This window comes from Dermacentor albipictus, chromosome 4 (genome assembly GCF_038994185.2).
Source record: "Dermacentor albipictus isolate Rhodes 1998 colony chromosome 4, USDA_Dalb.pri_finalv2, whole genome shotgun sequence".
NCBI classification, from domain to species: domain Eukaryota; kingdom Metazoa; phylum Arthropoda; class Arachnida; order Ixodida; family Ixodidae; genus Dermacentor; species Dermacentor albipictus.
The window spans coordinates 38,223,990-38,245,403 of record NC_091824.1 but is presented as its reverse complement, the minus strand read 5'-3'; the positions used below and the strand labels follow the sequence as shown (position 1 = coordinate 38,245,403).

General features: G+C 46.5%; 2 protein-coding genes and 1 pseudogene across 2 annotated transcripts in view; 1 reads left to right on the top strand and 2 right to left on the bottom strand.

Annotated features, from left to right (window-relative positions):
• Nucleotides 1–7,968, bottom strand: part of LOC135911448 (angiotensin-converting enzyme-like) — a 60,973-nt pseudogene extending 53,005 nt beyond the window's left edge.
• LOC135911444 (angiotensin-converting enzyme-like) overlaps nt 1–21,183 on the bottom strand; it is a 194,891-nt gene extending 173,708 nt beyond the window's left edge. Inside the window, exon 1 of the mRNA XM_070536892.1 lies at nt 21,044–21,183. The gene's annotated coding sequence lies outside the window, so the exon portion shown is untranslated. The remainder of the gene's footprint in view (nt 1–21,043) is intronic.
• On the top strand, nt 13,484–14,608 carry LOC139059519 (uncharacterized). The gene is made up of 3 exons (XM_070537941.1): nt 13,484–13,725; nt 13,856–14,108; nt 14,252–14,608. Exons 1-3 carry the CDS (start codon nt 13,484–13,486, stop codon nt 14,606–14,608), a joined length of 852 nt encoding a protein of 283 aa, XP_070394042.1.
• Nucleotides 21,184–21,414: the final 231 nt, after the last annotated feature.

Here is a 21,414-nt window from a genome sequence, read left to right as displayed (position 1 = left end):
CATTGACATTAATCAGTCTGAGCTGCTTATGTGGCCCTTGGGGAGCGCGTCAATCCTGCGAGATTGTGGAATGGTTTAGCTCGTTTGCTGTGGGAGTCCGAAGGGAGCTTTGAGGAATTTGTACGCGTCTGTTTTGGCATTCATCCCAATAAAAAGTATCCTTGCCAATCTTAAGCTTATCGTGGATCAATGAAACTCTTTTTTTAAGCAGCCGGTCTTCTTTACAACTGTCCCAGAGGAGTTTTCTTTTTTTTAGTGTGGAAGGGGAATAATCGTTCTGAATGTAGATGTCAGACCCTTTAAGTTTCTTGCAGTTTGCAAAAATTGCTTTCTTTTCACTGTAATCCTGAAGGTAAATTATTACCGGTCGGTTTCCTTTGTTTTTTCCTAGCCTATGTATTCGACCAATCGACTCACATTTCACACCCAGCTTGTCTTGGAATATTTCCTTGACGATCTTTTCCTTCATCATGGATTCGGTTTCGTCGGCTAACTCCTTTATCCCGTAAATAATCACATTGGAACGCCTGCTATGGTCCTCCAAACTAGTCAATTTTTTTGTCTGAAAAGTCATCACTTTCTCTAAGGATTTCAGCGTGCTTTCTACTTGACCGGTGTGAACTAGGGTTGCAGAAGAGTCAGGGAGTTTAGTTTGCACGTCCTCCAGAGTACGTTGTAAGCTGGCAAGTACACTATTTATGTTGCATAACTGCACTTTCATTTCAGTTACATCTGTGAGGATAGCTTTTTGGCCTTCAAGCAGCTGGTCATACAGTTCCTTTTGTGTCGGTCCAGGATTTGTTTCTATATCGCCACAAAGAAGTAACTTTGAAGTAACAAACGTTAGCCAAATGACTGTCCCAAGAGATGCTGGAATCGAAATCAGCATTCAGATATTTGACACTTGAAAGGCATGGAATAAGAAAGCAGGCGCCATTATTACACGGAGGAGAATGAAGAAACAAATGGATGATGACAGGAATACGTTTCCGGGGAGTGTGGAAACGTACGAGTTTAGTGTTACTTTAATTGACAGAAATTAAGCTGTCACAGTAGCAACTCATGACATTTACAGCGTCAGTTTGTAATTCGGTCACGGCTTGATCAAAATTGGCATGACGAGATACTAGAACCGTGTCACCAGCTTGCTGCAAAACTCGGGAATGAAAAATAGGTTGAGTGAAATCAGGAACATATATATTAAATAAAAGGGATTGTAAAATCGATCCTTGAGAAACCCCACTGGACGACTGTGTGGGCATACTTTTAATATTTTCGATTAGTACAACTTCAGTTCGACCATACAAATAATTCTTAACGAAATATAGAAAAGGCCCTCAGAATCCATAGATCTGAAGTTTACAAAGTAAAACATCATGGTTCACAGAATAAAAAGCTTGTAATACGTCCAACAATAATGCGCAAGCAAATTCGTTGTTTTCTAGAGCAGAGGAAATCAGTTAGTTCATCTAACGCCAACTTACTGCCGCGCCCGGAGGTAAATACATATTGGTTGGGCGATAGAAGGCTATCTGCATCAATGAAGCGTCGCATTACATGAAAAATATGCTTTTCAAGTATCAGAGTAATGCAGGAAAGTATTGAAATAGGTCTACAGCTTCTGACAGTATGAACCTGTGCGCTTTTGAAAAGGGGAACTACAAGAGTTTTCTGGAGTCGAGGTGGCACGATTTGTGTTGCTACACTGTCGTTTGTGAGTGCTAAAAGAACACTCTTCCGGGCTTCAAAGTTTCTCCGAATAACGTCCGCAGACAAGCTGTCTAATCCCACTAATTTGCACTGTTTAAAGTTGAATATGATATAACGAATGTCATATTCAGTGAATTCTAGCAGAAAGGCAGACTCAGCCACCGTTTGCGGCACAACATAACTGCAGACGAATCGAGATTTGGGCCAGTTGGTGCTGGTTGAACATCTTGAAGGCGCAGCGCAAGGCGACGAAGACAAAAGACAAAAGTCTTCTGTCTTCCTCGTCTTTCGTTGCCCCTTGAAGATGTACAAGGTAACTGGCCGTATTACCAGTCCACTTTGTTGCAGTAGACGAGAAAAAAATGATTAAATTAGTCCGCTGGGAGGCTAGAGAGAGGTCGAACATTTTTAGCAAAAGTTTCATGCACGCCTTTAGGGAGACGACCCCTTAATTCACCATATCTTGATCTTTAACGATACGGTAAATCCTAATTGTAATATTGAACACATATCATGATGATGAATGATATGGTTCCAAACGTCATCTCAAAAGAATCAAATAACGATCCACGTACTGTCGAAAGCTTAACGGTATAGGATTTTCAATGGCCACTTTTGGTGCTCTTGTCAAATGGAATAAAAGTTTAAAATGGGGGAAGCGCAAAACTACTCAATATGTAACTATTATTAATGATAGTCCTTAATCCTTAAAAATAAATAAATAAATAAATAGATCGAAATGCAAAACATCAAAATGAACTGCTTACAGTAATTGTTTATCAATCTAATGGAACTTCTAACAATATACCGATACATAGTCCATACACAGCTTTGAACTGTACCGCCAGTTTCGAGAAGGACATTTCGCAAAACCTTCGTAAACAATATAAGGATATCAAGCAAGTTTTGAATTAATTTACGAAATTTCTTCCCTTTCGGTGCTCTAACGGATGCAGTTCGCAGAACTGCGATAGCTTTTCTGTTGCGAAGGTACGCATTTGTGCTTCAGTTTTTCGAAACATACGAACTTTTGGGGGATTTTTGTTGAAAGATATTAATGGCCTAAAAACAATTTTGCTTCTTAATGTCACTATAATCTAACTTCCTATCTAAAAGGCAACAAATTTCATCCCCATCAGTCTAAGGGTCGTATTGGCAAAGTACTTCTGTATTTTACATCTATTTCAATAGGTGCCATGTGAGTTTGCCTCTAGCAAAAGCCTCCTCTTAAATCCCAGTCAGCATATCAGCTATGCCTGTTTGCGCTCTACTGAATATTACTGTCTTCCTATCTGTTTTGATTACGCTTGTCATTTTCCGTGTCGCCGTTCATCGCGACGCCATTTGCGTCTAAAATTTCTTTGTTATGCTACAAGTTCCAGCCCCTACGTTGGAAATGGTAGAATGTACTTATGGAGATAACAGTTCATGTCATTCTAATCTTAGTCCGGTATGTTGTACATTCGTTGCGCGCTAAACATTCGATTGTGGTTGAACACGGGGACAAGCTGCGTTTGTCGGAGCCAGCATAATCCACGTAGTGGCGAGTGTACGTATTGGTCAGCCCACTAATATACACCAGCTAAAGAACCTGTTCATCATGCAACCAATATTTGCATGAACGAGCCTGCCTCGCATGAAACACACTGTTGCTTTTCGGAAAGGCTGCTGAGCGAGATGGCGCAGCTGGTTTTTCGTTAGGTGGATGTTAGCAATTTACCGTGTGGCTTAACGAATAATTGCTCGGTTTTAGTGCAGGTTATTATTACTATCTATGCTTGGTAGGGCCCGCCTGCAATTCATCATGTTTGCATCACTAAGGTTCGTGTGCTGTGTTCTATAGTTATATATTGCTCCTTTTCTTTGTGGTAAATAGTAATAGCCGTTAGTTTCAGCCTGACATTACTATTTAGCTGACTGATCCTCTGCACGCCCATGGTCGTGCGCAGTTTATTTTAAATTCTAATGACAGCCCAGAATGCCTTGACGTTTCAATTATGCCTCTCTTCTGCAATGTTCTCTGCACTATAGCTCAAGTTAATTGACATGTAACTTCGTATTCAGCTAAACAGCATTACATGTTTTAAAATCATTAAAAATAATAGGTCAGTTTATTTTTTTACGTCAATGCTGTTCTACGTCTCAAAACATCTCAATGCTTTGTACTCACTTATGTGGATGCAGTCTTCTTTTAATATTCTTGAGAAATTTTATGATACGTGCATTGAGACAGTCGAACACAGACCTGATACAGAAGGACATAAGCTTGTTGCCTCTCCCAAATATGACGGTGGACGCCAGGCGTTGACCTCTTCGTTGGCGTGAATTAACGACAGCTCGTCGAGCGAAAACGAATCACTGAGTCCCTGACCGGACATAATGTCAGCGAAACGAGCCATTGACGCTCTCTTAAAATTTTTGATAAACGCAGGCCTAGATTCAACTTCTTCAATAGCTATTGCCATTGTGCGATTAGAAGACAGGAAAAAAAGAGAAGACACACACAGTGCCCTGTGTGTCCTTGTCTGCCTTATTTTGTCCTATCTTGCACTACAGAAATACCTATTCAAGGTGCGTTACCAACAAGCCCCCAATGCAACCCTCGTGCTCCTAGATTCAAGCCTCTGAACAGGCCCTTCGGACAAAAACGTGCATATCATCATATCTACGCTGTCTATCCTCAGCATCATTTCTCATTCCCTTCTTTTTTTCTCCTCTTCCCTTTCCCTTCGACCGCAGTAGCAGGCTAGAGGACTATTACCTCAGGCCATGACCTCTCTGCGTTTTCTCAATTAATTATCCTTTCTCCCGAAAAGTGAAATGTGACTCAAAATTTTCTTTATTCCCTCGCCCCCGCTTTTCTTCACATCTGCGCACTCACTCTTTTCTTGTCGTTCTCGTCGTTGATGTCCGTCTCGTAGTTCCATTCGGCAACGTTATCGTTGTAGCAAATGTCGTTCAAAATGGCGTCGACCTCACCGAGATATGCTTTTGCTCGGTCTTCGTCTTGCACGGTGCCTTCGGCCGGTTGCCTCGGAGAACAACTTGCGGCTGTGTATCGCTCAAGAAACAGTAGCACGCCGAGCGTGATTCTGGCTGTTTGCATTCTGTCTCAGGTCCAAGCGTTCTGTGAACCAAAGTGTGTTGAACGAAGTCAGTTTTCATCTGATTAGCGTTCTTCGGTAACTTTGCCCACATTGCGGTATGCCTATAACCACTTCCACCCATTTACCCAAAATGTCTACTAGCTTGGGCCACCAGGTTTGTGCTGGTTACTGTCTTGTCAAGCAGACAACATGGGCCTCTGGGTAAGCGCCCGAATAGACTACTTGCTGCTGGATGGCAGCTGTCTAACATGCAGCCAGCAGCAAGTTAGACAACTTTGCGACTGAGTATATATGTACAGAACAATAAAGGACAGCCCGTCGAGCTCTTTAATTAACTATCTTCACTTTTTCATATGCCAGCTTTGTTTCTGTCTCATTACTTTCATCATCATAACGATCAAAATGATCATCATAGCACATGAAACACACCATTCCCCATCCTATGAAATATTTCTAATCGTATTATGTCGCCATTCGCCTCAAAATGACGGACGCGGAGCCAATTTTTGCTGAACGAGTTGAAGGGGTGTTGCTCAGCGTATTTTCCGATCTCTCACTGGCACCCGCCGTGGTTGCTCAGTGGCTATGGTGTTGGGCTGCTGAGCACGAGGTCGCGGGATCGAATCCCGGCCACGGCGGCCGCATTTCGATAGGGGCGAAATGCGAAAACACCCGTGTACTTAGATTTAGGTGCACGTTAAAGAACACCAGGTGGTCAAAATTTCCGGAGTCCTCCACTACGGCGTGCCTCATAATCAGAAAGTGGTTTTGGCACGCAAAACCTCATAATTAAATTCAATGAATCTCTCACTGGCAATTTTTTGTCACCATAAAGTACAAAAGATGACACAAGTAGCAAATGGAACGCATGCGCAAGAGTATGATAATGAAATATTGATAAACCCAAAGGCGGGGCCAGCCATATAAAAAAAAAATATGTGCCACTCGAGCGCACGCATAGCGATGACTCGATGGCACAGTATCTTTATTCTGTTGGTATGAAATGCCCGAAGATGCACGAGGCTAGCACGAAATGCACGAGGCTAGCACCCCGAGACAACTCAGCGGCCGTATGAATGACGTAGTAGAGGAAGCCTCCGGGTTAACTTCAATCGTATGGGGGTGTGCAACTGAACTTGAGTACACGACCGTTCTTCCATTCCATCCCCACGGAATCCTGGAATAAGTTTTGCATCCCGGAACCGATTTCCTGCAGCCTCGGGCTCAGCAGCAGTAGGTCATCGCCACTGAGTCACCATGTCGGGTGAAACTCCGATTATTGAGGCAAATCAGTTTTTATTTATTTATTTATTTATTTATTTATTTATTTATTTATTTATTTATTTATTTATTTATTTATTTGTTTGTTTATTTTCTTAATTGCAGTGCCCAATGGTGGGCATTAAAGCAGGGGTGGAGGAGACAATGTACCTGTACAATACAGTATGTATCATGATATTACACGCAAAGTTAGGATATCACAAACCATGAATGGAGAAAGACAGTCACACTGGCCTATCAAAAGTAAACAGTGTTATCTACAGCAAGCTAATAAACAGCTCAATAATAAACAATAAATTCCCAAATAGAAATAGCATTGCTGTGATAACTTCATAGGGCAATTCATTTCACTCGCGCACTTTATTGTCAGTTCTGCGAAAATGCTCAAGATGGAAAATTTATGAAAGAAAAAAGTGGCAATCCACCTAAAGACAGCCATGCCATTCTGTCAACGCTAAATAGCTGGCTGTGGCGCATATAGAGGCTTCCATTTTAATTGATACTCGACGACCTAATATAAGTACATGCGTTGAATGACCTCCTATATACTTGTATGCCTATAAAAAATGATTGATTTCTCTTCAAAGTGCGGGGAAGAATACGAAAGATGGCAAGTATGAAAGTCCTCAGAGTAATGACACCACAACCTACTATGGGGAATGGACCAAGTTGCTGTAGTGATAGTGCTCGTCCTTGTCTTTCTTGTGCGTGTCTGCTCGCTTTAGTTTTTTTTTGCGCTCAATTCACTTTAATAATGACGCTTAACTCGCTCAAAAAGGAACAAACTAGAGATGTCTTATCGTCGTCACCAGCGTCGTCTGCGGCAAGATATTCGGGTACTGATTTCGGCATGCTTATCACTCGTGGGAGCTTTCTGCCATTAGCTGACTGCCTTCGCTAATATCATCTTCGGCACCACGATAGGTACATACTCTCGCGTACAGATAACGCTTGCTAATAGGAGCCCTGCTTATTACCTTACGTTGCCCTTCTAAAGTATGCTGAGGATTGCGCGGCGTAAATGAGAACCGCAGCGATGTTTCGTCATTGAAACTACTAGCTATCTACAACCTATCTACATCCTATCTATCTATCTACTACTACTATCCAATTTCAGGCATACCAAAATTATTTTTGTCCGAACATTCTATCAGAGGTGCAATACGAATTTTTTTACTGCAAACATTGGCTGGAGTTCAAGCTGCTATGCACATTGTATTGTCAATTCAAATTACCTTTACAACATACCCTACAGAAAAATCCCGTATTTAATAAGAAATAGAAGACCAAGTTCTTCGTATAGTATGCTATTATGAACGCGCGTACTGCTAATAATCAGTGTAGTTTCACGACAGTAAATTTCAGCATCCTGTATGAATTACGACCATTATACCTTTTTTTGGTAGCGTAACTTAGGGAGCTATTTTTTTCATTGGGAGAGGGGAGAGGAGGCGGAAAATGCACACACTACACTACAATAAAATTACCTTATCAAATTTTACATAAAGTTACCACCATTAGGTTTTGTTTACTCGCAATATCGCTACACTACTAAGAAGTCTCATTTATTTCACTTTACTTCAAATATAGACCAGCGTTTCCATTGCATGGCATGTTCAACATTTCCCAGACAGCCACTTTACTGTTTCAAACTTGAATAACCCTGAGCAGGAAAGAAAAGGTCAAGAGCAGTTAGAGTTGACACTGGTATGAAACGTAAGGCGTTGCGTATACTTACCTACGCAGCTGACCAGTTGCGTGGGGTCGAGGAGACTTTCAGGACGACATACGGATATGCGCCGTGAGCGGGGATATAGCGAAGGCTTCGCGCCTTGCTCGTGGAGACACCTGCTGCCGTATGTGACCGGCAGGCCACTGCGGCGTGAGTTTACGATCATAACCGATCCGGCGTGACCACCTCGTTCCCACGAAACGTTCTCGTATGGCTCCTTTATTGCGCACTGTGCGTCGGACCGTTTAGACGCGCAACCCACAAACGCCGCGCGCTGCTGGTTGCGTTTACGATAACAAAAATGTGATATCGTCCATGCATCCACCCAGTGGGACGCCGAAGTGCGGCAGTGACGAAACGCGTTGGCGTAACCTGAGGAGGTATTCCGTAAGAGCCCATCTAGTGGACATGTCCATTTCGTCTGCTACTCAAGTTCTGACGATGCTGAAGTTCTACTGAAGTGCGGACGCGCAGCCCAGCCCAGCCAATCAGAACTTCAACAGCAGACAAAATGGACATGTCCACTAGGTGGACTCTTACAGAACACCTCCTCTGGTGTGGTGCCATGGTATTGTACAAGAAGTTATTCGACTGTTCACTTGTCCTTTATTCCATGCCGTCAGCCGACGCCCTCTGGCGCGATCCTCCTTGTTGTACGGTGGTGCCGCCGCCCTGGCCACGGTCGACGGCATATCAATTGGCGACGAGGTAAAAAAAGAACTTCTACTGCTGCGGCCACTGCTTCCGAACTTTACCACTGCTACGATACTGCTGCTCCGGATTATGTGTCTACAATGGATGCCAGGTACTCCTGCTGCTGAGACACATCCCTGTTCTACTTCTACTACTGCTGCTGCGACGTGTCCATGTTGCTGTCCAGACTGACTATGAGGAGCCCCCTGTTACATACTACTGCGACCACTTACACTACAGACTTCAGATTCTACTACGGAAACGCGTCCCTGCTTTCTGCGACCTCATCTTCGGACTTAGAACGACTCAGACTCTACCCGGGCGCTAACCCTACTTTGAACGCTACTGCCGCGACGCGCCCATACGTCCACGTACCGCAGTTATACTTTCTGTGCTGAGACACTGCTGCTGATACCCGGCCGTGTCGTTTGTATACTATTGTTTCGGACCACGGACGCTAGACGCTACAACGCATTTCATCAATGATTATGTGGACTTATACGCTGCATAGGCACAATCCGCTTCGACTACCAAGGTCTAGGACATACCGCCGAGGTCTTAACTCAGAGCTCCACGGTATTCCTACTCAGACGACGACCCTATTCGAGCTACAACCGTGCTTTCTGTAATCACGCCACCGCTTTTTTTGCACACGCCAGGTCCCCCCTCCCCCCCCCCCCTAAATGTGGGCAAAGTGGCGTCGCGCTTTCCAAGCCTACTTTAAAGCGTCCGGAGACACCAATTCTGGTTTCGAAAGGTGAATTCTTCTGACCGCCTTGGGGATTGAGGGCCTGATAGATATTTCAAGCTCCAAGCTGCCCAGACGCAGGCGGGGAAGACCAAACATTCATCGATGGCGGAGGCCACGGACGTGTACTAGGAGACGCTAAGGGTGCTGGCGCGACACTTCGTAACAACATTCAGTGAATCATCAGGGAGGAAGGGGGAGCACAGTGGTCAGCACTTGGGGCGATTTACAACTGCGCAGGCGAATTCAATCGGGGACCACCACCGACTAGAAGAACAAGACGGCGGTCGATGGCGCGAGCGGCATCCCCAGCTGGAAAGCAGTAGGAGCAAAGATGGCGCCCGTCCCACCCGACCATCAACCACCTGCTACCGCGGCGGGTCCACGTATTGCCTCGAAAATTCACCGTTCTGTCCAGCTCGAGATGCAGTTTGTTTCACCTTTGTAATATGGGGGCACATAGAAGCCGTGTGCCGTTCCACTGGACTGGCACCAAGAGAGGACGTATTGGGAACGCAAGACAATGGGGATTCTACGAGGGGTTCTTCGACTGTTCATTTGCCCTTCCTTCCATGTGGTCGGCTTACGGCCTGCGGCTCGATCCTCGTTGCTGTACGGCGTTGCTTCCGCCGCCGCCCGGGCCGCCGTAGACGACATAACAAAATGGACTTCCCGAAACACATTCTGTTTGGTGCTCCCTTTGAGAGATGTCGTTGGGCTGTATATTGCAAAGATACCAGGAGGCACGGAAACCGGGCTCGAGACGTCTTCTCCTGCTGCATTGGCTCGGGGACAGCTGTAGCATTGTATAGAGCTTTGTATTCGCGCTGAAGTTATAGCGCACGAGGATAGCTATCGCAACCCGAAGCAAAGGCAAGAGTTTGACGTAATAGTTCTGCGCAAACCCGCACGGTGGACAAAAGCAATCCATTATTGTTGGTTAAGAGTTGTTGATATGTTCGGGCTTCACCCTGTCACCAGCCAGCCGCCTGGTTAGCTCAGATGATAGAGCAGCTGCCCGGAAAAGCTATGATCTCGGGTTCGAGTCCCGGGCCAGGGTGAATTTTTCTCCAACTGTGAGGTTTCTTTTTCGATGAACCCGTATAGGCTTCCGTCTCAGCAATGGCTACGAATGTGCGGATTTCTCATTTTCTTTTTATTAACTGCTGCTCTCCACCTTGCAGGTTTCCGCAGAAGTATTACGTCAAAAAATGAACTGTTCCAAAAGTACCTTTCTTAAGTTACAATGACTTTCTGCCCACTTCGTAATAACATTTAGAGGTCCTATTCTAAGTAATAAAGAACAGAGATTCGCCGGTGAAACACGTTCACCGGAAATATAATCAATTTATAATAGCGTGAATACCTTTCCTTTAGCTTTCGTCGTTGAATATAACCGTGGAACATAGCGAAAGCACTTGATATTTGAAGTTCTACGCATCATCTGGAAGCAAATACGCCGCCAGTAGCTCATTTCATAAGCAAAACGACAAGCGTTCGCGACTCCCCGCTCGAAGCAACCCGTGAACTATATTGAGCTCTAGCACACGAAGAGAGGAAAAAGAAAAGAGCGAGCACGCGCAAACGCATGTTTTTTTCGGCGAGCATAAGAGGCAATACGGGGACACGACACATACACGCTCATCGCTGTTCGTGAATGGCCGGTGACAAACGTCAGGCCAGCAGGAAGCGATGTTGGTCCATAGTTGGCTCACCTCAAAAAAAGAAAAAAAAACGCAAATTGCACAAAAAAGAAAGGCATCGGCGAAGCGGAGGCCACAAAACACGCACATGGCTGCTCATACAGACAGCCCTTGTCAAAATATACGGGCTACCCCTGTCATCGTCATGTATATCGTTCGGCTGTGCGGTGAAGCTCCTTTACAATATTTACAATTCAAACATATATGGATGGCGAGCACGGATTTCTTTCCTCTTCGTTTCTTTTTTTTCATTCCCGAGCGGCGTTGGAGCGTATTCGGTTCAAAGGAATTCCCCTAAATAGCCTTAAATAGACTTTCGGTCGCAGGCAACGTAATCCGTATTACTTTTAAAAACAATGCACTGTTCCCCTTCGGCTGACATTTACCAGAGATACTAGCACGGGTATTTTGCGTCAGCTCAGCATACACACAGGAGCGAAGGACTTCAGCTTCTTCTCTGGCAAACACAAAGTTCAGGTCATTCTAGGATGACTTTGAACGAAAATGTGTCGTCAACACGATAGCACAATGTTACAAGGGAAATCCATATACACATTTGTCGGAAGGAATGCTTTGCAATTGAAGAATACTCTTCCTGATCCGGGGGGTCAAGCCCGGTACGAAAGCATTCCCGAGGCGGTTGTTCTACCATCTGGGTGAACCAGGAAGCTGGAAAATTTCTAAGCGAAGCCGAATTAGTCGACGAATTCGTAGAAGCGCCGGGACACTCAATATTCTGATGACACTGACACTCTGACATTCTGACACTCAATTTTCTGATGAGTGTAAAGCTCCCTTCTGACAAATTTGTATAAGGAGTTCCTCTGTATTACCTATAGCTTCAACTGTACTGCAAAGTTAGCGATAAAATTTTCCCTCTCGTGAAAGTTACTTCACCTAGAGGATTTCTGCATAATTCCTTCTAGTATTCGCTCGAGTTTATGAATTCAAACTTCTCAGCATTCTTCACGTGTGAAATCCTTCCTGATGCTTTTTTTCCCATCCCAAACTACTCCCAGATGCCTCTCATCAGTATGACTGCCGACGGCACAGCTAAACTAATTTATAACCTTAAAATTTCAAGTGCTGCTGGACCAGATAATATTACCGCCAAGATAATTAAAGGCACAACGCTAATAACCAACGGCTACCTGCAAATGGTTTTTTGCAGTCAATTCCAAACAGTTCTCTCAGTGAATTGAAAATATGAAAGTTTCTATCAGTATTCAAGTCTCGTAACCTCGTAGACCCTACAGATTATCACCGAATCTAATTAACCTTTATCACATGTAAGCTCTTGGAGCATACGATTTGTTCACACGTCGCACAACATTCTGACAGTAATTATTTCTTTTTTAGTAACCAGCACGGATTCCGGCCAAAATTCGTGACGGGACACGAGACGGTGGATGAAGTTATGGATGCTGTTTCTGCGTTTCTGCCGAGTAAGGTGGTAAACACAGACGATGACCGATGGCCTAATTGTTGTTCGATGGGTCCAGGAGGTTGATTCAAACTTGTTCAAAGGGTGTATGCGGAGGAATCAGTGGGTGGAGAAAGCCTGATGTAGCGTTTGAAGGTCGCTTGTGGCGTTGACATTGACTGCGGCTGACCGCGCATTGCTTTGTTGTGCGACGCATCTGTGGCCAGTAAAAGCGCTCCTGGACCGGCTGCAGCGCGCGGGCGAATCTCAGACGACCGGATGTCGCATCACCATGCAAGGCACATAGCACGCCAATTCGAAGACTTAAGCCAGAGTAAAGAACGGTAGTCGGTGATGATCTTGAATGGGCGACCGTAAATGCAGCAGCGAAATTTCTACACAACAAAAACAGCCGAGAGGCATCCTTGCTCAAAGACAATGTAGTTTTGTTCAGAATTGCTGAGAATTACATAAGCAACAACGCATTCTGCGTCGCTGTTTCTGTCTACGAGCACTGCTCTGAGCTCATCCCACTGGCGCCAGTGTGGACTTCGGTGGGTGAAGAAGGGTCAAAATGACGCAGTATAGGCTCCGACGTGAGTAGGAACTTAAGTTGACATAACGATTACTCATCTCCTCGCCGCGTTACAATATTGGTTTGTTTTGCTGCCATATAGCGCTTCCTCTCGCCACCTAACCTTGACCAGAGATCGCAATACAGTCTTTGACTGTGGGACTTCCTTTTGTATTTCGTATCTATTCATATCAGTTCATATCATATTTCATACCTGGTGCCTGCTCAGAAACCTGATCGACCCGTTGAGCAGCAAGACCGCAACCAACCGCAAGCGCACCAAAGTTCTGAACGCTTACGATGGCAACGGCCAAAGGCTCAATTAAGACCTCAAGGCGATCTACCTCAAGACGGAGAAAGAGCGATTTCCGATACCGGAGGAGTACGGGGGACCGGAAAATCCGGCATTGGATGAATCGTTCATCATCACGGAGTTATTAACAGCCATTGACGAAAGCAATAAGACGAGCGCACCCGGAACGGGTGCCATTACATACAAGCTGCTCAACAACATGAGTGATGCGGCAGCACGCGGGCTCCTGGGTCACATCAACAGAACCTGGGAAAGCTCGAAGTTACCCGCAGAATGGAAACAGGCCGAGCTGCGGTTCATACCGAAACCCGGCAAACCTCTGACGATCGAGAACATGCGCCCGATCTCGCTCACGTCCTGTGTGGGCAAGGTCATGGAACGCATGGTTCTTAGAAGACTTCAAACACACCTGGACGAGACGTGTCAGATGCCGGCGACCATGTATGGATAGCACACAAGACGTCCTGATCCAATTACACGAACTCGTGATTAAGAGAGCAACGAGGCACGCGCCCCGGGGTATACTGGCTTTGGACCTCAAGGGGGCCTTCGACAACGTTTCCCATGCCAGCGTGCTCGAGAACCTGTGCAAGACGGGGTGTGACCGCAAGACCTACGGCTATGTTAAAGATTTTCTCACCAATATAACGGCGACTATCCGGATAGGAAAGGAACAGTCCGAGCCTGTGGAGCTCGGAGACAGGGGTACCCCACAGGGGCCGGTCCTGTCGCCTCTGCTTTTCAACCTGGCCCTCCTGCCGGTGCCCAAACTACTCAATCAGATTGAAGGCGTCGGCCATGCATTCTATGCCGACGATATAACGGTGTGGACGAACCGCGCGGGGACCGATGCCTGGGCGGAGGAAGCCCTGCAGAGAGCGGCAACGACCGTCCACGAGTATGCCACGACCTGCGGCCTGAGCTGCGCTCCGCAGAAATCGGAGCTGCTCATGGTACATCCCGGAAGACTAAAGAAAGAGCCCGACCGCCGAACATAATTATCACCATCGACGGCACGGAGATCAAGCCATTGCAGCAGATCCGGATACTGGGCCTGCTGTCGCGCAGCGACGGCAAGGCGCACGCAGCCGTCAACAAAATCAAGACCACATCAGAGCAGGTCCTGAGCATGATCCGAAGAGTCACCAACCGGAACAGAGGAATCAAAGAAAAAGACGCACTGCGCCTGGTGCAGGCATTCGTCGTGTCACGCATAACGTACTCCGCTCCGGACCTCCAGCTTACGAAGGTGAACCGCGAGACGCTGAACACGACGATAAGGAAAGCAGTAAAACTCGGCATGGGCATCTCAGTCTACTCTTGAACACAGAAGCTGCAGGACATGGGTGCCCACAACACGGTGAAGAGCTAGTGGAAGCACACATATCCCACCAGAGAGTAAGGCTGGGCCGGACAGAGCACGGTCGGGCCGTCCTACGCAAGATAGGATGGCAAATTGAGCAGCAGCCGACAACGGAGCCGCTTCCCACAACGTGGAGAGACATTATTAAGACCAAGCCCCACCCCCGGAACATGCAGCCGTGGCGGAACGACGAGAGACGCTCTGCGCGGGTCAAGGCCCAAGGCACTGGCTCGACAGCTGGAAGAGGACCCCGAGGTTCTCTACGCGTACGCCTCGCTTCCCAAGCACGGCACTAGAGCAACGGCGGTCGTCACCACCATCGAGAAACTGGTCACAGGCGCGTCGATACACACGACGAATACAGCCGAAGCAGAAGTGGCCGTGGCCCTCGCACTCGCACAACCGGGAGTGAGGACCATGGTCGAAGACTCCAAGACCTCCTACGCAAGCTACCGCAAGGATAACATCTCTCCCGCGGCACAAGCAATCATCACAAAACGCAAATCACCGGGACGGGCCGTTGAGTTCCGTGTGGGTCCCGGCTCACTCGCAAGTGGAAGGCAACGCACTCGCCGACTACTATGCCCGAGAACTGTCAATCCGGGCCGAGTACGAGCCAGAGCTACCGTGACAAATAACGAAGATATCACCCAAAGGTACAGAGGTGGCATGCAGGCTTCCCCGTCCGCCTCCGCAACTAAGCCCAAGGCAGCAAACGATCGTGCGACGCGCGCAAGCAGGGTCGCTAGCGCATCCCATGCTCTTGCACAAGATGTTCCCAGCAGAGCATGACACTTCATGCCCGTTTTGCAGACGATCGGAAGGCTGTCTAGCACACATCCTTGCAGAGTGCACTAAGCTCAGGAACCCCCCACCATCCCTACCACCACCCTCCCCAGCCCCAACCCCCCCGAGCGATGGGAGACCGTGTTGTCCAGACCCGACCTACCGACCCAGCTCGCACTGGCGGCTAGGGGTCAGGAACTGCTGGACGCATATGGGACTTGAGAAGAAGGTTCCATTCCATCTGGTGCCAGCGCGCACCAACCTTTACTAAGGGCTCAGTAAAAGTTCATTGTCTGTCTCATATCTGTGAAAACTTCCAACCACTGTGAAGCAAAAAACTTATTAGACTGCACTAACGTCGCCCACTGCTATACTTTAAACTCAGTTAATCTTGAACAGGCAAAATCCCACAAGTACCTTGGCGTTATCATTACAAGTACACTGAACAGCTCTAACCATATATTACAGCTTGTAACTGACGCTTCTAAATCGCTCGGATTTATCAGACGATCCCTCCATGTCTCGCCGGCCTTCGTTTGTAAATTTGCATGTGAAACCTTTGTACGTACTAAACTAGATTATGCCGCTTCAGTATGGAACCCTCACCAAAATTACTTCACCGATTCATTATAAGCAGTTCAAGATAAGGCGACTGGCTTTATTGTTTCTAAGCACGGCTGTCACTCCAGCGTAAATGATATAAAAAGAGCCATTGGACTTTCCACATTAGCATCACGTCACAAAATTTCACGTCTTTGCCTTTTTCATAAGCTGTTTTACAATTTCTCGGGCCTACGTGAAACTACTTCTTCCACCACATCGAGCTTCTATCGCGTCGTCTAAATAATTATTTAAGCATACGATTACATGGTTCGACTAATGCTTTTACGAATTATTTTTTTCAATTGCCATTCATAAATGAAAGAAAAGTGTCAAATTCAATAGTGAATGAACGTAACCTTGCTCCTTTCTGCGAAGCATTGTCTAAGCATCTATGCATTCAAACACACCCTGCCAGATGATGTTCCTTTCACGCAGCGTAAATTTTCTTGCGTGATACTGCTGTGTCATGGCCCTAGTTGTGTTGTCTTAACTGCGTATGTTACTTTTTCTCATTTTCATGTAATTTTTTTTGTTCTGATGATAATTTTTATTGTATAAATGACCTTTGTTTATTACTGATGATTGCCCCCCACTTGTGTAGTGCCCTCCTATGGGTCCAAAGCAAAGTTTTCAAGAAACCAAAGTGGTGTGGCGCTCTTATTGCGCGATAACTATGCTCTTTGTTTTGTTTCTGTTTTGTTTTTAATTTTCAACGCAGATATGAAGTTCGCGGCAAAATAGCCATAGTCGTGTTCTAATTAAACAACCTAAAATACCAGCCCAACGCAACCAGCGCTGCGCTGACGGAAAGATCAGCTGCACCGGTTAAGGCTGACACAATTCCCGTAGGCGCGCTTCTCTGTCATATCAAAGTGACACAGATCTGGAAAACCAACTAAAATGGAACACCGGTTTCGGCTCAGAAAATCCGATATATATCGTTCCGGATCATCTTTATCTTACGATGAATTTCGACGCTATATGCGTTAGCATTGAATCAATATAGCCGCACAAGGTATTGCCACCGTCGAAACGAGGTATGTCTGAGACGTGTTCAGCCGCGGGACTCCTCTTTCGCGCTTCCCTAAGGGCACTTGGCGCCATCTAGCGGTGCCGCCGCAAATCCTGCGCGTGGCCTCCGAAATGCACGGTGCGTCGCAGGCGGAGAAAAGTGTCATGCGGCAACCTGGCTCCTCTCTCGCGCTTCTTATTTGGCACGCTGCACCATCTAGTGGCGCTGCCGAGAAGTCCGCGCATGGGCTGCGAGACGAGAACCGTGGTGCACTGGTAACCTGCGAACGCTGAGAATTGTTCCCTCGCTTACTGCACACTCAGTGGCACATACTTAGTGATCAGAGTTGGCAAGAAGCTCATTGGGCAGCGGTACATACACAGTGCATTCATGGCGCAGCTTGCTGAACCGTTGGCGTAACGGGCGTTCATTGAAAAGCTCCACCAACCCAGTGCATTTGTGGCACAGCCTGCTAACGCGACGGCTTGCTGTCCTTGAGGAACCTGTGCGACGTGGGCTCGATTCCGCTCAGCATCGAAGAAATTAAAGGGATAACTTTCGTCATTGTAGAGCGGCACATTCTAAGAGGCCCATACCTAGTTACCTATGTTGCCGTCAAAGACGCTCACTGAAGAGAGTCACACACCTACTGGCACACACCCAGTGATGTAATTTGGCATCAAAGTGGTTCATTGAAGACCAGCCCAGACCGAGTGGCACATACCGAGTGTTCCAATTCAGCGTCAAAGAGTTTCTTCGAACAGCAGTGCACTGTTTCACTGTAGATGCGGCGCTAGGCTTACCCAGTGCCGCATCCACAGTGCAGCATGTCGGCGTGAAAAAGCTTCGTTGAAGAGAGGCATGTATCTACACCGTGACATTTGCTCAGTGGCCTAAGTTGATCCGACAGTTAGTTTCGAAGCTTGTTACCCCATCACAGCTGCCCGGTGCGCTAACCACTAGACCACGGACTACCCAGTGACCCAGGTAGATGGGAAAATGGATACATACATACATACATACATACATACATACATACATACATACATACATACATACATACATACATACATACATACATACATACATACATACATACATACATACATACATACATACATACATACATACATACATACATACATACATACATACATACATACATACATACATACATACATACATACATACATACATACATACATACATACATACATACATACATACATACATACATACATACATACATACATACATACATACATAGCCGCTGTAAACTGTGTGAAGTATCCTAAGAATGCGAATGCATTAATAATTATGAACTAAAATTAAATTATGGGGTTTTACGCGCCAAAACCACTTTCTGATTATGAGGCACGCCGTAGTGGGGGACTCCGGAAATTTCGACCACCTGGGGTTCTTTAACGTGCACCTAAATCTAAGTACACCGGTGTTTTCGCATTTCGCCACCATCGAAATGCGGCCAGCGTGGCCGGGATTCGATCCCACGGCCTCGTGCTCAGCAGCCTAACACCATAGCCACTGAGCAACCACGGCGGGTAATAATTATGAACTGCTGCGTCGATCACATGAGAACTTAATGCTGGTTGCTTGACTCCACCAGAGAAGGGCTGTTAGTGGGAGCCATGCTACAAATGCCCCACCATGCAGGACTGGACGTCTCGCTTTCGTTCCACGTTATCGGTAGAGTCGCAAGTTAGAATGCAGTAGATCAGGCCGACTTCTCTGCCTTTGTCAAAATAAACGCACTTCTTGTAATGTTGCGCAGCGTATTATAGAGTTGCCGTTAGTGCTGCCCTTATTATTTTGCGCAGTTTTCTCCATTCGTGAAGCACTAGTGTTTAGCACAGGACGCGAAAAAAGACTCAAGATCGCCGGCATAGGAGTGACATTATTTACCCTCACATACTTATCTTTCACGGGTATAAAAACTTTGGTGGCTTGTTTCCTTACCTTTCTCCATCTTGTAAATTCTGTGTCTCTCCCAAAGCAGACTCACATCATGTGGGGGTGCCCTAAGCACCCCCTTCCCCCTTTCCTCAAGTAATTAATATCTAGTGAGAAGCAGTGGGAGGCTGCCTTGCGCAGCTCGAGGCCCGATCTTCAGGAGGCCATCCTGGAGTGGGCTGAGAGGATAAAGGAGGCCTACTTCAAGTAGTTCCTCACCCCACCCTCTATTCCATTGCCCCCTTACCTTTAAAGAGGGATAAATAAAGTTTTTCATTATCATCATCATCCTGGAAATGGAAACTGATGTGCTAAATAATACGCTAATTCATGAAACGTCCTAGTATGGTCAGTAAGCAGCTCCTATATAACGTACGTAATCTCGTGGAGTTGGTGAGGTGGCAGTGACGCTGGCCTTGTCTTTGCCAACGTTGACAACCATCATTTATCACCAGAGGATTCTGGTGAGTTGAATGCTTTTGCTTTGTCGCTCATAAAACTCTTCAGCCACGTGTTTCTTTCCTTCGTTTATGTTGTAACTTCCTCTACAGTTATTTTATATATATAGTCTCGCATTTGTGGGACATTCTGACCGCCAGATTTCCACGTGCTGGCATAATCTTTTGATGTCTTCTTTTCTCCTCATCTTTTCTACCCTCTCCCCTTACACCCGGTACAGGGTAGCCTAACGGACGATTACGCTGGTTAACCTCTCTGACGTTCATCTCTTATTCTCTCTCTCTCTCTCTCTGACCTCAGTACTGACCGTGACTGTGGACCCTTAATGTCCGACACCAAAGCACAGTCTGTGGCAAACGTTAGCAAAGCTAAAATACGCAGTTTGCAATACGGTCATCTGCCTGTGACAAACGCCATACTGCAGGGCTGAGGTTTAAACCAACTGAATTCCTAACGGATGGCCTGACTTAGCAGGGAATGGTCGAACATTCAAACCAAGACCAGTTGCCTCTGGCGGCTCATCGTAGTGTTCGCTGCGCAGTGTGTGCAGGGTAACAACGGCATTGGCCTACGCTCCTGCAGGGGTACCAACGGCAGGCCGTGCTGCTACTCCATCATGCTATGAGTGCTACAAAGTGGGCGAAACTGAGCACTTCATTTGGACCAGCAAGCGCTTATGTTTCGAAAGTAAGAGGCTCCTGAGCAGCATGAGAAGAATAGGATTTTCCCATGAACGAGCAGAAGTGTTGGTGTCCCGGTAAGACCACGAATGAGGAAGTGTCGAGCATACGGAAGTGATTGGCTGATGGCGACCGGTATTTATAGCACGGCAAGCGATGCTCAGGCGGGTCATCAGTGGGTCTAGCCTGCCAGGCTAACTGCTCCTGCAGCAGTATCGTCAACAATAACACTAACACATACCTCCGCTTCAGCAACACTGCTTCGCTTCTTGTCTCGCTGGTCCGCTTCGCTTCCGCTGCTCACTGTGATTCGTACGAACAGTGATACGGCCTGGAGCCTATGAAAGGCGTCAAAAAGCCATGTCTTTCACTATAACGCTGACTACTTTTATAAGTGGTACTGGTACTTTCCATACTTTCCAACGTACGCATGATGGGGATACTTTCCATACTTTTCACGACATAAGTGGTGGCCATATTTTCACGAGTATTACCATCGTGCCTGCCTGACAGCAACCGCTACCACATTCCATGACCAAAAAACCTGCAAGAAACCGCCATTCAGACATTGCCCTTAGTTTACATTGACAGAGTGCACGTTCGTTCTAGCCATTTTTCCAAGAAGTCCTTAGCTCTAAATGTTTGAATAAACTGTATCAATGTATCTTTAAGTTTATATGAAACTTCGCTCCCTATCACCTCAAGTAAATTCTTATTTCAACTTTTGTTTTCTGTGTTCTCGTTCACTGTACAAACTGATTAGACAGTCTTATGGTTGATTGTCTGTCCACTCGGTACAAAAACAGTCAGCGGCCAGAATTCGCCCCTTCGTCTGCAAAATTTTGCAGCAACAATTTTGACAAGCAGGCGAGAGTAGAGATCACTCACGTTTCCATCACCGCCAGTTGAATCATCCCTTTGCTTCCTGCCACATGGTTTTCGGGGACGGCATAGGACCGGGCCAACAGTCCTCCCACGCTGACCCAAGTCAAAAGTGTCACCAACCACCGTGATGTGGCGAATGCAGGAGCGCGCACAGACCAGAGGCCTTTCGAGGTTCATTGACACGCACTGTGTGCGGACACTGTGGCGGATGCGTAACACAGGTTCACGGCATGGTGCTGCCAACGCGGTAGCTTTAAATCACCAGCTGTTGGGCAAGAGTTGGAGAGAAAACGGTAATGAGATCTGTCGGCACCGGCGACGCTTGACGCGTCGTATGCTGTACACCTGGTCGAGAAAACGAGAACGGAAACCAC